Genomic DNA, 17,123 nt, shown 5'->3' on the forward strand with positions numbered 1-17,123 from the left:
ATGAACGTAAATGTGGATCGTTTTATAAAAAAATTATTTTGTTTACAATTTTCAGATTTTTAATGACCAAAGTCATCAATTAATTTTTAAGCCACCAAGCTGAAATGCAATACCAAAGTCCGGCCTTTGTCGAAGATTGCTTGGCCAAAATTTCAATCAATTTGATTGAAAAATGAGGGTGTGACAGTGCCGCCTAAACTTTTACAAAAAGCCGGATATGACGTCATCAAAGGTATTTATCGAAAAAAAGAAAAAAAAAGATCCGGGGATATCATTCCCAGGAACTCTCATGTCAAATTTCATAAAGATCGGTCCAGTAGTTTGGTCTGAATCGCTCTGCACACACACGCACAGACACAGACACACACACACGCACACACACATACACCACGACCCTCGTCTCGATTCCCCCTCGATGTTAAAACATTTAGTCAAAACTTGACTAAATGTAAAAACAAATAAAAACAAAACATGGACAGTAACAAGGCACTGTCAAATCTGATGGAAAAGAAGCAAAAATATTTTACGAAAGTTTTGTTAGAAAAACCGCTGCATGTGTCCCAAAAGCATGTCAAAGTTTGGAAAACCTCCTTGGTACTGAAATTAATTGGAATAAGGTTTTCTATGAACAAAGAAATAACAAGATGAGAAATTTCAATGGTTCCAAACTAAAATAAATAATAGGGTTCTCGTGACTAATTCAATATGGAAGGACATGGGTGAAGTCACAAGAAATGTTTGCAAGTTTTGTGAATCAGAAAAAGATACAGTTTATCATTATTTGTGGCAATGTGAACATGTCCAGGTTTTTTGGACTGAATTTGAAAAAATGTCTGAAAGAAAAATGCTTTAACTGTAACAGACTCAGACTTACACCAACATTGATATTATTGAACCATGCAAACCACATGAAAAACAGATGCTGGTTCGAAAAATAGTCTATCACATAAAACTCATGTTATAATCATACAGCGATAACTGAAAGCCGCATCACACGGCGAAGTGGATTAATTATGATTTCTTCTTCTTAGTGATAGGTAGCCAACATCAGCATGCCTGCATGGTGATGATTTCCTGAAGCCTATTCATTCTTTTGGTCAGTTTCGGCAAAACGACGTCAGGGTAAATCACTCTGTTTGGCTGCTGCTTCCATGCCTTGAACAAAGGTAGAACAAACGCTACTTGCTGACTTCGGGCAAAAGGTAGTAGCACTTAGGCTGATGGGGTCTATGTCGACCAAAAGAGTGGGATTCCCTGTAGGTGGATTTCCTGGAGTGGGATTTCCTGTATACAGGGAATACCACAGGATTTTAGTTCCTGTAGCGTGTCGCTGATATCGCTGAAAGTCACGTGATGGGTGGCGACATCGGTAGAATTTGATGTTTTTCAATCTTTTTTGATATAAATATTAAACTCACACAATCTCTCTGGACTGCAGAGACAGCATTACTTCCCTTTACTGAGTAAGGCTCTTGTCACTGACTGCATTGTAATCTAGGCTCTTGAAACGTAATGTTTAAGTCTGTTGATGTGTTTGATTGTTGCAAAACGTTGATTCAAATTAAAGATGATTTCAGCCTGTTGTAACAAACTAAAACTTCACTCTGAACAAAAAATCATTTTGTTCAAAATAGGTCGAGACAGCAGCAACTAGCTAGCTGCATGCGCTGAGTCAGTGTCAGAGAATTGTTACACAATGTACCCCCACCCACCCACCCCCCCCCCCCCCCCCCCCAACCCCCAATTCAAGAATTTCCCCTGTATTAAGACCTTGCTTTTTCATATACCTTATTCATGACCTGTGAAAAGGGTATACTTTTTTGTGCCAGTCGAAGGGTTGCCATGTCTGGAACGAGGCAGCTCGTTTCCAAAAATGCGGCGCTTTGTTGGAAATCAAATGAGGTTTCGGGAAATCCCGATTATTCCAACTCTGCCCCGGATTCTTACTTTGCGTCCGACAACGACTATATAGATTATCGCCCATAATATAATATCGATTATTTTATATTGTATGTACGCACTGGCTATACGCACTCGGTGTGTATACAGGGGTCAGAATCTTGTGTACACTCCGGCGTTTTTGACACCACTTTGCGATAGGAACGCAGAGCAGTTGCTTATAAGAGTACAAAGAAATTAAAACAATCTGATGCTGCACGATCTTTGCTGTAATTTAGATTACATTTTCGGGGTGAACTTAAAAGACCAGACACTGAACCACATCAACACTCGGAGCGTCATTCGACGCCATTTTGCGAAGGTAATGCTTTATTTTCGATTCACGGTATCTAGTACGCTGGGAACAAACACAGACAAAAACAAACACACACACGAAACTGATGCTTCACGGCAGTTTATTGTCGGAGTTTGGGACACACTTGGAGTGTGTATCGACCTAGACATGGTTGTATACTATGTGAATGTACATCATTTGCCAACCCTCGACACTCCGAAAAAGAGATAGCGGAAGTCCATACGTCAAACTGATTTTTCATTGTCTACTTCCTAACGACTTGTTAGGGGGCATTTCATTGGCTACAGATTTGTAACAGAGCTTTTCATTGTCGGAGTGTATATATAGCTTTTTGCCTTGTATGTATGCCTGGTCGGATACTGAACATTACCAGTGTTTATAATACACTGGCAAGCCGTACCTGCAGCTGTTTTTAAATATACGCACTGGCTATACCCACTCGAAGATTCTGACTGACCTGTATACACCCCAGCGGTAAGTTCCGGTCGCGAAGCCAATTTGCCATTTGTCATCACTTTGCGATAGGAACGCAGAGCAGTTGATTATGAGACTGAGTCAATGAGAGTACCAAAAAACGCTGTATAAGGCCTTTGCTGTAACGTAGATTACATTCTCGGGATGTACGTGAAAGAGTAGACACTGAATCGCATCAACACTCGGAGTGTCATCAGATGCCATTTTGCGAAGGAACACTTCACTTTGGATTCATGGTATCAAAGTACGCTAGGGACAAACACAGACAAAAACAAACACACACACAAAACTGATGCTACACAGCAGGTTATTGTCAGAGTTTGGAGCACACTTGGAGTGTGTATCAACCTAGAAATTGTATACCATGTGAGTGTACATTATTGCCAGCCCTGTATACACTCCGAAAAAATCAGACTAACTTTTCATTGGCTACTTTTTAACGACATGTAAGTGGGCATTTCAGTGGCTTGGAGTTGTAACAAAGCTTTTCATTTTCGGAGTGTATACAGACCTATTGATTCTGTATACACTTGGCGTGTATAGCTTTTGCAATTTGCCTAAGGCCAAAAAAAAAAAAAAGGTCTGTTTACCGTAACATAGGCCAAGAAAATAGGGTCGGTATGTCGGGAATTTTTTTTTTTCTCTCCAAAAAACCATATTTTTACGTTATTTTGCAAAAAAACCAAGATTTTTTTCTCTCCCCCAAATGCCAAAAAAAAAGTCTAGGGTCGCGCGAAAAAAATAGGGTCGGTCGGGTTACCGTAAACAGACCTATTTTTTTTTTTGGCCTAAGATGTAGTTCCAACCATTTGCCACATCACTTCATAAATGTTGGCCAACTGTGCCACATCTGACTTGTTTAACAATAAGTCACTAAGTGACAATCATCACTGACCAAAACTCTGAATTTTTCCAAAGTGACTCTTGCTATGTCAAAGCTGACTTACGCTTTTAGTTATTAACAGCAATTGTGTTTTCAGCGTAGCAATAGGGTCCGATATTTAGACGAGACAAGTATAATGCCGACGAGCTGAAAACACAATAGCATTTATATAGCTATTCTGACATTATATTCTGTGTTAAAATCATGATTTTGTCAGCAACAACTACCAGAATGGTCCATGTCGTTGATTGCCTATCCCTTTGCGCATGTATCCACGGAAATCACCGAACATTGAAAAACCCACGGACATGTATTACAGAGAAGACTCGAGATAACTGGATGTTTAGCATTACGTCAATATGCTAGGAATCATATGACGTCATGACGTATCATGCTTGCTTGCATTCTGTGTTTGAAAGTCTGACTTCTGTTGGGGATTCGCGTGATGAAGACTGCGGTAAATTTGTAGATGATAAGAGAACAGGGATTGTCTGAAGAAACGACTAAATGTTTCAGACCGGTATAGGAACTTAATGTAGAGTGCATAATAACTGCTATAGAACATGTTTTATTGGAATCAAATTGACCAATAAAATAATGGAAGTCCTTTTGTCTGCTTCTTACTGAATCTCGTTTTTTCCACAGGAACTTCCTGAAGAGCGATCAGTTATGGTCCGCCAACACTTTGAACGATCCAGGAACTGTCAGCGCCTTGAAAAGTGAACAGTTGGAGACCATGGCTTCTCCCAACAGCATGGAAGAAGGAGACACAGCTCTTTTGTCAGATGTCAAGATAGAAGGAGACACAGCTCTTTTGTCAGATGTCAAGATAGAAGGAGACACGTCAGCTCTTCTCTCAGATGTCAAGATAGAAGGAGACACGTCAGCTCTTCTCTCAGATGTCAAGATAGAAGGAGACACAGCTCTTTTGTCAGATGTCAAGATAGAAGGAGACACAGCTCTTTTGTCAGATGTCAAGATAGAGATCGATGTCGCAGAAGAGTGTTGGCACACGACTGGACCACATCCATATGGTAAGGCAAATGGAACACCTCAGTTGCGGAGAGGGGGTGGGGTGGGGATAGGTCCTTTTTAGGCAAAAAAAAGAAAGTCTGTTTACGGTAACATAGGCAAAAAAAATAGGGTCGGTAGGTCGGGAATTTTTTTTCTCTCCTAAAAACAACAACATATTTTTAAGTTATTTTGCCAAAAAACAGACTTTTTATTTTTTTCATTTAAAAAAAAAATTAAATTTTTATTTTACTTTTTTTCCCAAATACCACAAAAAAGTCTAGTGTCGCGCGAAAAAATAGGGTCGGTCGGGATACTGTAAACAGACATTTTTTTTTGGCCTTACATTCAGTCAAGACTGAGAGTTTTAAAGAGGGCGGAGACGACCTTTCTCTCTCCAGGTATGTGTGTCTCGTTTGTCTTGTCTGTGAAGCATTTGACGCTGTGCCAAAACGTGCTTTGACGGTCACCCCCTGAGTTTGATTACATTTTTTTTTATCTGTTCGCATCTTTCATGGCAAACCAATGTTTTTTAATGACAAACATAACCCATAGAGATAATAATCATAACCGTGCTAGATATGGTCATTTCTGTTTGAAAATAAAAAAAGAAAGAAACGAGATGCGTGGGTTGAAACGAGTGAGTGTGAATGGGACACTTCAAGGGAACTCAGGATTTTGCTTCTTTGCTTGTTTACCATCAACTTACCTATAACTTACTGTGTGTGTTTGTAGATGAAGTATAAGTCTTCAAATCTGTCTCACAATAAATAAAAATTTCAAACTATTTCTTAAAAAAAAAAGGATTGAAAAGGAACGGTTTCGGTCGTTACACATAATGTCAAATGTGCCTGTGAACGAAAAGTTCGTCTGCTACTCCACTGTGAGCCGTCGTCAACATTCACGTTAATGGCGACTACAAATTGCACTCTTTGAACGTAATTTACCACACAAAAAGCATTAGACCGTGTGCTAGACAGTCTTTCAGCTCTGAAAAGGTCAGTACTTTTTTTTTTGTCAAACGGTAACGTACGAAAATATCCAGATTCGAAAAAAGGTATTCTACATTTTCGCGGTACAAAGATTATTTCGGGAAGCCATCTTTACCCAGAATGCACTCTGTGTTTGATTTCCCAAGATGGCGGCAAAGAAGAGAGAAGGTGAGTGTTTATAATTTTTTGTCAGGCACATCGTACTGGTAACGTTCGCAATAATGTAACGACTGAATTGCAAGTATGTGTTTTTATGATCAACTATTGTTTTTAGTGTTTTTAAAGCTTTTTAATGCACACTACAACGGCAAAAACGGACTGAAGCGGCAACACCATGTGTTTGCGTCCACACGTGTCTATGTACCGGGCATGAGTACTGAAATGGACACAGTTTGTGCTGTGTCCACGTAACGACTGAAAGCCGAGGACAAAATGTCAGTGTAACAACCAACAGGGGAAAATGATGAAATGCCTCCTCGACTAAAGTAAAATTACTTTGGTAGTATGAAAAATGCTTTTTCTAGCAGTTTGCAATGATCTCTGACTTCAGAATATTATAGTGATCCTGTTGAGTTACCTTGTTCGCTGTTTACACTATCGGAGGTTACAGCTAAACACATGGACACAGTTGCATAAACCAGATTTTTGAGTCACTTGAGAAAAAGTGACTCTATGTAATCGGTCAGTGTTAGTCTGTCCGGCCGGCCGGCCGGCCGGCCGTCCGTAGACACCACCTTAACGTTGGACTTTTCTCGGAAACTATCAAAGCGATCCGGCTCATATTTTGTTTAGTCGTGACCTCCAATGACCTCTACACTTTAACGATGGTTTCGTTGACCTTTGACCTTTTTCAAGGTCACAGGTCAGCGTCAAAGGAAAAATTAGACATTTTATATCTTTGACAAAGTTCATCGGATGTGATTGAAACTTTGTAGGATTATTCTTTACATCAAAGTATTTACATCTGTAGCCTTTTACGAACGTTATCAGAAAAACAAGGGAGATAACTAGCCTTTTCTGTTCGGCAACACACAACTTAACGTTGGGCTTTTCTCGGAAACTATAAAAGTGACCGGGCTCAAATTTTATGTGAACGTGACTCATTGTGTTGTGAATAGCAATTTCTTCCTGTCCATCTGATGCCTCATATAATATTCAGAACTGCGAAAGTGACTCGATCGAGCGTTTGCTCTTCTTGTTGTTTTAGTATTTTTGGTGCCCTGTTCTGATTATTTACTTTTTTTAATGTTTTTTTTTGTTGAGTTGGTTGTTTATTTAATCAATCAGTTACCTTTTTCTTTAACTTTTAATTGATGTGTTGTCAGTGGAGGGCTAATTTGACGATAGAAATGTGACTTTATGAGTTTACCGTGAAGCAGCACTTTTTCAAAAAATTTATTTGTTTTATATGTGTTGTATTGGTTTAAAATTAAATATAAAGCTAGTAGAAAACCCAAGTTTAAAAAAAAACATGCTTAACTTGGGAAACTGGTTTTGCTTTTATAGGCCTTCGCATAAGACCTCCTTTACCTGAGGCAGCATCTGAGAGGGAGAAAGAAGACAGACGGAAGGAGCAAAACAAAGCAGCATGTAGACGCTGGCGGGAGGTCATACAGTTAGATCCCGATCGACATGAAGCAATGAAACAAAACGACAGACAGAGGAGCCGAGCCAATCGACACCGGCCTAAAACAGAGGAAGAAAAGGCGAGAGAAAGAGAGCTCACCCGACATCGTGTTGCTCGACTGAGGTAAATACTATTTTCACAGGTAGACAGGACACAGTACATCACATGACATGTTTATATAATACATGTATAAGAGGCTGTGCCAAAAGGTGCTCTGTCAGAGGGGGACATTTTATAAGAAAATAAAAGTAACAGTATCATTTCAACACTTACACAATGTGAAAGAATAGTCATTTGGACATACAATTCCAGTCTTAAAAAGATAACTCAGTAAAGCGACTTTGAGAAAATGATGTGTAATCGTAATTTTTGGGAATCTGTCGGATGTAACAATGGACATGAAAGACAAGTAAAATTAGTTGTAAACCTATATCATTTGAGCAAATTTTTACTTGTATCATTTATATAACCATGTAGCAGGTGTTTAAACTAAAATGTACTGATTGCTGATAGAAACTGAACACAATATAGTGCAATGATGATGTCATGTGTTGCATCCGACAGATAGCAATTACTAGCAGTTTGAATTCAAGAACAGCAAAGCACAGTTTTGATCAAAAACCAAGTTTATTCATTTGGTGAAGTCCTTTCATTGCTGTCAGAAACAATAACATTGATCATGCCTGGAGAAAAGATTGCCAGCCATACCATTCATCTGTCGGAGGTAACATATTTTTAGAATGGACACAAATGATGATGTCATGTGTTGCATCCGACAGTAAATGTAAATTTAGCAGTTTTGCCAGAGTAATGGTGGGAATCGCAAACTTAGCCCGTTTGTGGAAAGAAAGGGACATTTTGATCCGTTTTTAGCTCATATCGTGCTGACTGATGAAGGCCAGAGCCAAATGTTCCCACATGACACGAGCGAAGCCGTGTCAAAGTTTCGGTTGACAGTTTGATATCTGTGTCAGGAGTTTCGATCGACGCCTGACTTAACACTTTTGAGGCAGTCTTTGTTATTTTTGAGTTTGTTTCCTGCATATGATAGCCGTGTAAACTGTTTAACACGGTTCCAAAGGTTATTTTAGGTTTCGAACTTTCACTCAGTATTTTTTGTTTTTCGGGTTGAACTTTCTGTTGACCGCAACTTACAAGAAAAAGCTGACATGGAACTGATACTTACCGCTGCGTGTTATCGACGCCATCTTGGAGGGAAAAGTGCGCGAAAGGCATTGTGGGAAGGAATGTCTTTTTACTGCGATGCGACAAACATCCGGTAGAAGTAAAATCGCGGCCAGAATTATTAAATGTTCGATCGAAACACTCTGACATGACGAAGTTACTCCGTAAAAAACATGCCTGATATAAAATATATACAACAATCAGTGCTGTTTTCACCGTTGCTAAACGTCAAACTAAGATTGCAGCACTTGTTTCTGTGTTCTTCTAGAGAGATTTCTGGAGCAAATCACTGCCGTCAACCTTTTCTGCTGGTGTGACATCTGACATGATAGGTTACGATCGTAACAGCTTTTAAAAAAAACGTTTTTCACACATTTCGGGAAGAATTTTGTTCTGCTTTTTACATTGATTAAAAAGCTGAATCTCTCCTCTTTCACCCATCTACAAAAAAATGACTCTCAACTTGAAAGATAAAAAACAAAAAATCGTTGTTTGTGGGTCCCCTAAAATGTCCCCACTTCCGGATCAACATTCGGACCTGGATCTTGTAATTATTTTGTATTTTAACCCTTTCAAAGGCCAACATGCACCTTAATGTTGTGCATGTTGTATCTTTGATATACTTTTAAGCTAAGTGAGGCTAAATCAGGAAAAATGTATGATTACAAAACAAAATATCAATGTGCAAATTTGACAGGGGTCTCCCAGAGCACCTTTTGGCACAGCCTCATAAGTGAAACACAAGTTCATTGCTTCCTTGATAGTTAAGCTGGGCTCCTGAATCATGTTAATCATATTATTTTAAATGTGCCTTGGCATAAAATTGGCATGCTGTGATGTGCATTTGCCTGATTCAAAGAACAGATTGTGGAAAAAAAATGTGTAACTTTGTCTGGGGAAGAAAGGGACATTTAGTGACAAATGTGCATGAAGATTACTTTGATTTATAAAGGTCTTTATCTTCAGGGCAAAGAAGAAAGCTGTAAGACAAGCTGAAGTCACAGTTATGACAGCAACAGCTGAGCCACGGACAACTGGTAGAAGAGAGAAAAAAGATGCTGAGGTTGTCAGGCTTCAGAGGGAGAAGTGGGCAGCCTACAAAAGAACAGAAAGGGAAAAGTGGACTGCTCAAAAATGGAGACGCCACAAGGAAAAGAACCTGGCAGCATATCACAGTCGCACAAGGAAACCTGAGAAGGGTGAGCACAAATTTCTCCTTTTGTTTTCTAAACAACAGTGAAGAGTAATTACTCAGTTTTGTGTAAAACAGCTGACAGTAGTAAATTCTTGAATTTGAAACCTGACACAATGGTTTGCACAATTAGCAAATCGATTTCTTTTTTCTTTTCCATAACCAGTTTGATTTTTGAGTCACTTGAGAAAAAGTGACTATGTAATCGGTCAGTGTTAGTCTGTCCGGCCGGCCGGCCGTCCGTAGACACCACCTTAACGTTGGACTTTTCTCGGAAACTATCAAAGCGATCGGGCTCATATTTTGTTTAGTCGTGACCTCCAATGACCTCTACACTTTAACGATGGTTTCGTTGACCTTTGACCTTTTTCAAGGTCACAGGTCAGCGTCAAAGGAAAAATTAGACATTTTATATCTTTGACAAAGTTCATCGGATGTGATTGAAACTTTGTAGGATTATTCTTTACATCAAAGTATTTACATCTGTAGCCTTTTACGAACGTTATCAGAAAAACAAGGGAGATAACTAGCCTTTTCTGTTCGGCAACACACAACTTAACGTTGGGCTTTTCTCGGAAACTATAAAAGTGACCGGGCTCAAATTTTATGTGAACGTGACTCATTGTGTTGTGAATAGCAATTTCTTCCTGTCCATCTGATGCCTCATATAATATTCAGAACTGCGAAAGTGACTCGATCGAGCGTTTGCTCTTCTTGTTTCTGGATTTTTTCTTTGCATGCCACATATTTGCGAAAGTAAAGTAAACGCATCTTTACGCAGACAGCCCTAGCTGATCATTGGTTGCAGAAATATCATGCCCGTGTGTAGCATCAGTGTGTTTTGAAGGGAAAAGGTGTGCATGGTTCAGCTAGTAACTGTGATTGTCAATGATTTCTCTTTGAAAAACATAACATTGAAGGAGAGGATGCTTTTTTGTGGCGAACTATTTGCTTAAAGTTTTTTTGTTTTGTTTTTTATCTGTCTTTTTAGAGAAAGTTTCTCCACCTCCTGAGATTCCTCCTTCAAAAGAAGTCACAAGAGAGGTTGAATCAACGCCTTATGCTTCCAATTCTGCCCTGAGAAAAGCGAAGTATCGGCTGAAAAAAGCACTGGAAGCAGCTGGCGGTAAAGGACGCTCGTTGAAGCACTTTGTGCAAGGCCAAGTTGAAAACAAAAGTCAAGAAACACCAAGAAGCCAAAAAATCAGAAAGACGCTGGAAAGAACTCTATCTCCTTTGAAGAAAAAAAGAGACAAAGAATCCCTGGCAAAGAAAAAGCTCTTCATGGAGTTGAAGGGGGAAACGTTAGAAAAGTCAAGCACAAGTCCCTACAAACGGAAGAAGAAACATCCAGGAACAGAGGCAGCCAAGAAGTTTTTGGAAGAACAGGCTTAACATTTACCAGGGAAACACACTGTCACAAAGAAAGGAATGAAACAGAAAAAAATCCTGCCGAAGCGGCTAAAGCATCTCTTCAGAGATTTCTGCAAAGAAAACCCCAACACATCTCTTTCCTTGCGCGGACTGTATAGACACAAACAGAACCACATCCTGACAAGCAGGCATCAAAAACTGAGACAATGTCTATGTGAAGTTTGTGTCAACGTAGATTTGAAACTTGATGCAATAAATCACAGTCTGCTGCAGCCAGTTGAAGGACGGGATGCCCTCAGCGAGATGAGTATTTGTGCCTCACCAACCCTGCCTTGCCTTGAACGCAGCTGTGAGCACTGCGGTGTCGATACCCAGGCTTAGCCAGACGCGTGTCAACATGGACACCACTGTTCGCTGGCAAGCCTGGGAACTGGTGAAGCGAGGTAAAACACAAAGGAAGGAGAAGGTGACACACACAACAACTCTTCAAGAGGCCATTGATCAACTCTTGATGGAACTAAAGCCGCTGCCCCGCCATATCTTCACACATCGGTGACAACACAAGGAACTTAAATTGATCTTGTCAAAACTAACAATCCTTCAGAACACTGCAGTCGTCATCAACGACTTTGCCGAGAACTACTTGTGCAAGTATCAGGACGAAGCACAGTCTGCACACTGGGGGTACAACCAAGTCACTATACACCCCAGTGTGTTGTACTACCCCTGTGCCTGTGGTGAACTGACCACGGAGTACATTGTATTCCTGAGCGACGACCTCCTGCATGATGCACATATGACACGCCATATTGCCGGCCAAGTGAGGATCCACGCTGAAGAAAAGGGCTTCTCTAAAGTGATCATGTGGAGTGATGGCTGTGCAGCACAGTATAAAAGCAAGTTGCCATTCTACTTTGCTGCACAGTCATCTCTGGAATGGGTGTTCTTCGGATCACGCCATGGAAAGAGTGCCTGCGATGGATGCGGAGGCGTTGTGAAAACCTTGTGTGACGAGGATGTCCGAAATGGTGCCATTATTCAGAATGCACAACAGATGTTTGACCACTTGATGGAAAATCATTGCTTGCCGGAAAATCCGCCATCTGATTCGGAATGCTGTCACAACCGGCGCTCTTTCAGGATGATAGATGAAGTTGAGCGAAGCATGTCTTCATCTGCTTTGAATACGGTGCCCGGCACCAGGAAGATCCACCACATCACAGGACAAGGAGACAACACACTTCTGACGAGAAACTTCGCCTGTTTCTGCAACACTTGCCTTGGAATCAGTGATGCAGTCTGCCCATCGTCCCATGTTGTAAATAACTGGCAGGAAACCTCCATCACTTTTAGCAAGACCGCTGCAGGACCATTTGGAAAGGCTTCGACTCCTGCTGCACCACCCCCTGAATCAAATCCCAACCCGCCACCCCCTGAATCAAATCCCAACCCGCTACCCCCTGAGCCAGCTTCTAGAGAAGGTGCCTTTAAGACTGTGCAGCAGGAGATGTGTGCTGCAAGCACGTACGACGAACTGTACTCGGTCATAGAGAGCAACATGGAGATCATTCAGCACTACCAGGTGACAGCAGCACCAAGTCTCCACGTCACGGACATCCCATCTGCTCAGATAGATGCACAGTCCCTGGCCCTACGCCCAGGAGATGTACCATGGGACCTGTACCCTATCTGCATCTACGGTGATGGGAATTGTTTTCCTCGGACACTAAGTGTACTTGCATTTGGGCGTCCAGATCATCACACAGAGATGCGAGTGCGTATTGTGGCAGAACTTGTGTTGAACTACAACATCTACCTGTCCACTTCGTATCTGGCGCAGGGATCCACTGCAGATGGAAACCTGTTGCTGAGACTTCTGCTTCAAGATGTGGATATTGCTGACAGAAGTAGCCTCTCTCCATTTGAGATTTTTCAAAGCGAAATTTTGGCAATCCGCAGACCTGGCACAGACGTCAACATGTGGGCTGTGTATGCTGCTGCCAACATATTGCAAGTGCCCATTATGTCAGTGTATCCCGACAAAGGTGAGCAAGAGAAGCAGCTGCTGGCAAAGAGAACCATCGTGCCCTTTGAAAAGACATCACGTCCCAGCTGCTTCATCATGTGGACTACCAACAGAGATGACATGGTCCCTGAATGGTGGAAAGCAAACCATTTTGTTCCACTGCTGCCCATGCATCCAGCTGAGGAGCCCTCTGTTCAGGTTCATGATGAGCTCAAAACAGCCTTTCTGGATGGTTCTGCTGCCCCTCTTGCTGACAACCTTGACAGGTAACTGTTCTTTTGATAAGGGAAGGGATATGTTGATAGGTATTACGGTTGCTCAGTTAAAAAGAAATCTCTGAAAGACCAAGCAATTTTCTGTGTTGAATGGCAAAATTAGTGTGCATGTGTGATCAGAAATTATACAAGTCAGTCTAGTTATTGGAAAATTGGGGGGGTGTCACATCAAAATTAAGATGCAAGCAAAAAGAAAATTCAGAATCAAGTGTAAATCAAATGAGCATAAAAGCAACAAAAATTTAAACAATTAATATTCAGACCTGTTTACCAGTACGATTTGGGCGTATTTTGAACGCCAAATTATTATCAGTACGACAATACGCGACACACGCACAAAATACGAATAAAAAAAGTCTAGAATACGTTTTCCGGTGTTGGTGTGCTGATTACGGGGTGGTACAACTGATACCGGTTTCGGTCTAAGGGAGATAACCCTGACAGCGAGTCTTCAGCTGTGGAAACCTCGTTCAGTTGTTGGCACGTGCGATCGTCTGGACAATCGTGGCAAAATGAAGCAGAAAATTTTGCCAGTTTCGGGTGACTGTACCAAGTCTAAACAGCAGAAGCAGCACATTTTCTTTGAGAAATATAAGAAAGAGCCAGGAATTGTGGAGTCTACTGTGGGAAACAGTCATGCACACTGCAAGTATTGCTGATGGGGGTCTATGTCTATCAAAAGAGTGGGATTCCCTGTAGGTGGAGTTCCTGTACACAGGGAATCCCACAGGTTAGAGTTTTTCAATAAAACTTGCAAACCATACTCGAATTTCAAAGAATTATCACTAAAGATCGAAAAACATAAAATTCTACCGATGTCGCTAAGCATCACGTGACTTTCAGCGATATCAGCGAAATACTACTGGAACTAAACCCTGTGGGATTCCCTGTATACAGGAAATCCCCCTACAGGAACTCCACCTACAGGGAATCCCACTCTTTTGGTCGACATAGACCCCATCAGCGCAAGTATTGTAGGCCTAAATCAGATTTCTCCGTTGCCTATGCCGGGAAATATGACATCGAACGACACTGCAGTTCCAAAACTCACCTGGACAAGGTTGCTACAAAGAAATCCGCTGAAAGCTGCCAAGGAATTATAAAGTTCATTCCCGCAAAGCTAATCCTGCCAGAAGAAAAGGCTGTAGTCCGTGCTGAAGCAATGTTTTCTGAGATGATTGTAAAAATGAACTTGCCACTGTCAACCGCAGATGTTATTTCACGAAGTTCATCTTTTCATTATTAATCTGTTTGGAAGACACTGGTTATAATGCTACAAACTGACAGGTAAATAAAATTGTTTTATCCCTGTTGTATTGGAAGGAGTTAAATTCTGAAGGTGTTCACAAGACATGCTATTCTTACACAAACACGTTTGCACCCACGCGTACATTTTCCCTAGCCCATATGGCTTTGCTTGCAAAGTACACCAACCTTTTGAAAAATACACTCAACTGTTTGGGAAAGTACTCTTGCTTCGGTTTTAAAGTAAACAGGTCTGAATATTAATAGCATTAAGCATTAATATTGACAAATTGTAAACTGTAAATTAAGATTGTAATACATTACAACTCCAAATTGATTCTGTGTTGTTTCAGCTTCCCTGCTACAGATGATTTCTTTTTGCTGAGATGGCAAGACAACAGGGACTATGTCTGTCAGGTATGTTTCCGCTGTGTTTTTGATTTTTTTAAAAAATGCAAGAGGCCACACTTGACTGGCCCTTTGTGGTTGTCTGGGCTTGAAACAACATGATCAATTCCATAATTTATAGGCCATTTCTAATCTCAGATTGGTAAGTGCCACAATAGTAAAAAAACCAAAAAAAACTGGTTGTGAGTTCCAATCCATCAGCCCTGCAGTATGGTGGTGAAGTCTGCTTTGTCTTACAGATATAATTATTTTCTTTGAGCTATAAAGGGAATGCAGGGTGTGTACATGTCAATCAGATCTATACATGTGTGGAAAGACATAATACTAATTCCAAATATTGTTCTTTGACTTATAAATTGTTGCAGGTTGCTGAGATGGACATGCAACAGCTTGAAGTCCTGGTCAACTTCATGTGCCAGCAAGATGACTCGTTCTACTGGGGCTCAAGACCAGATTCATCCTGGGAAACCCTGGATTGTTTTCTTGCCAACAGCAAGAAAGTGTCCATGAGACTGAATGAGGACCTATCAACTCAACGGCGTGTTTTATTTGATATTGAACGTTGAAACCATACAGAATGTTGCTGAGACAAATCAGTAGTGGAGCAGCAGTATAGGTTGGTTTTTTAAAAAAAATTTTTTTTATATTTGTCTTCACAAGGGGGAGGGGGTATTTTGTAATTTGATCAGGAACAAGATTTTTTTAACTAATAAGGGTAGGACTTCCTAATTTTATCTTAGTTTTTGTGTTTTCTTAGCCATATTACAGTCAGTTCTGTGTCTCTTGTAACGGCCAACATACACTGTGTCCAGGTAAGCATGTAACATCCAACATGGCATTTTGTTGCACTTTATGTTGTAGTTTAATGTATCCCTACCTTTTTATTGTCCCGCAGTGGGGCACTGCGGTTATGAAATTAAAGGCCCCTCCTGTTTTTGGAACCGCAGGAGCTTTCTAGTTTGCTGTTAGGTAGATTTTTGGTTCCTCTTTCCTGTCATGCTCTCTTTTTCTTCATGAATTCTTTTCTTTTTTCTGCCTTCTTGCTCATTCACCTGTATTTTTTCCAAAAATCTCTTCTCTTGCCGCTTGTCTCGCGATTCATGTATAGTTTAATCTGTTAGTGTTCTGATGTAAGTCCAGCAGTAGATAGGTTAAGCCTATTTTAACATACTGGAAACTGGTAATCTTCCAGTAGGTATTAATTTAGTTTTACTAAAGCCTGCTGGGACACAAGTAATGGGTTAGTGCATTTGTAAACAGGAATCGCTTGACAAGTGGCCCCCTTCATCCCCCCTTCCTCGTCCTGATATGGCTCTGCGTAGTCGGCTGGACGTTAAGCAACAAATAAACAAACAAACCTTTTTATTGAATATAAAGTATGAGTAGTTTGTGTACTTTTTTCACTCACAGGTAGTATTTCCAAGGGTTTGGAATGCTGTAAGGTCATGGTATATTGTGTCCATCTACCAAGTGTAACATCTGACATGCTCAACAGCCTGCAGACTATATTTACAAACTGTTTGTCACTTTGTTTCTGGTTTTAGATGTGGTACACAATGTATTAAATAAGATTATTTTTGTTCTGACAAGATTTCTGTGTTTGTTGCATTTTTAATGAAATGTGTGTGTACTGCTTGCTGTCGGACGTTACACAGGACACAGTGAGCAGATGAATTTATGGGACAATAAATTTGGTTTGGATTTGATGTGAATGTCAATTTCAGCATCTAAGTCAATGATAAAGATTAGATTCAGAAATATCTGGCAAGTAATTATCATACTGTGGCTAGTTGTACTGTGTCCAGTGTAACATCCAACATCAGTCAGGTGCCCGTCTTTATTGATCAATATCTAAAAAAACGCTGCTTTCATTTATCTTTTTAAAACTTGAAACACATTCAGGAAACCTCAGTCTTTAATGCTGCAACATCCAACAACAAATATAAACAGTTTTATTTTTGCCTCAAGTGTCCCATTGTAAGGAGGCAGGTTCTGGCACAGCATCATTTCTCAAAAACTACCAAACAGATTTTCATGCATTTTGTTGTTGTTGAGGGCATTTACCTACAAGTGTCGGTTTTCTCCAGTGTTTGGAAACGCTATTTGATGACATATTTACCTTTACATATTTATCTTTGAAAATGTCAGTCAAATTTGGTCGTTATGTGGAGGAACAC

The 17,123-nt window shown here is 40.5% G+C and overlaps 1 protein-coding gene across 1 annotated transcript; it reads left to right on the top strand.

Annotated features, from left to right (window-relative positions):
- Window positions 1-1,112: 1,112 nt before the first annotated feature.
- Window positions 1,113-16,304, top strand: LOC138965297 (uncharacterized). The gene is made up of 7 exons (XM_070337425.1): window positions 1,113-1,202; window positions 4,257-4,645; window positions 7,121-7,364; window positions 9,393-9,625; window positions 10,610-13,284; window positions 14,892-14,955; window positions 15,312-16,304. Exons 5-7 carry the CDS (start codon window positions 11,789-11,791, stop codon window positions 15,510-15,512), a joined length of 1,761 nt encoding a protein of 586 aa, XP_070193526.1. The 5' UTR covers window positions 1,113-1,202; window positions 4,257-4,645; window positions 7,121-7,364; window positions 9,393-9,625; window positions 10,610-11,788; the 3' UTR covers window positions 15,513-16,304.
- Window positions 16,305-17,123: the final 819 nt, after the last annotated feature.

The sequence above is a fragment of the Littorina saxatilis genome, linkage group LG4 (genome assembly GCF_037325665.1).
Source record: "Littorina saxatilis isolate snail1 linkage group LG4, US_GU_Lsax_2.0, whole genome shotgun sequence".
In the NCBI taxonomy this organism is placed as follows: Eukaryota; Metazoa; Mollusca; class Gastropoda; order Littorinimorpha; family Littorinidae; genus Littorina; species Littorina saxatilis.

Excerpts from the sequence above, each read along its gene's own strand:
- LOC138965297 (XM_070337425.1), top strand. The coding sequence starts at position 11,789 with ATGACACGCCATATTGCCGGCCAAGTGAGGATCCACGCTGAAGAAAAG. Across the intron at positions 13,285-14,891 it reads CTTGCTGACAACCTTGACAG|CTTCCCTGCTACAGATGATT; the intron begins GTAACTGTTCTT and ends GTGTTGTTTCAG. Across the intron at positions 14,956-15,311 it reads ACAGGGACTATGTCTGTCAG|GTTGCTGAGATGGACATGCA; the intron begins GTATGTTTCCGC and ends AAATTGTTGCAG.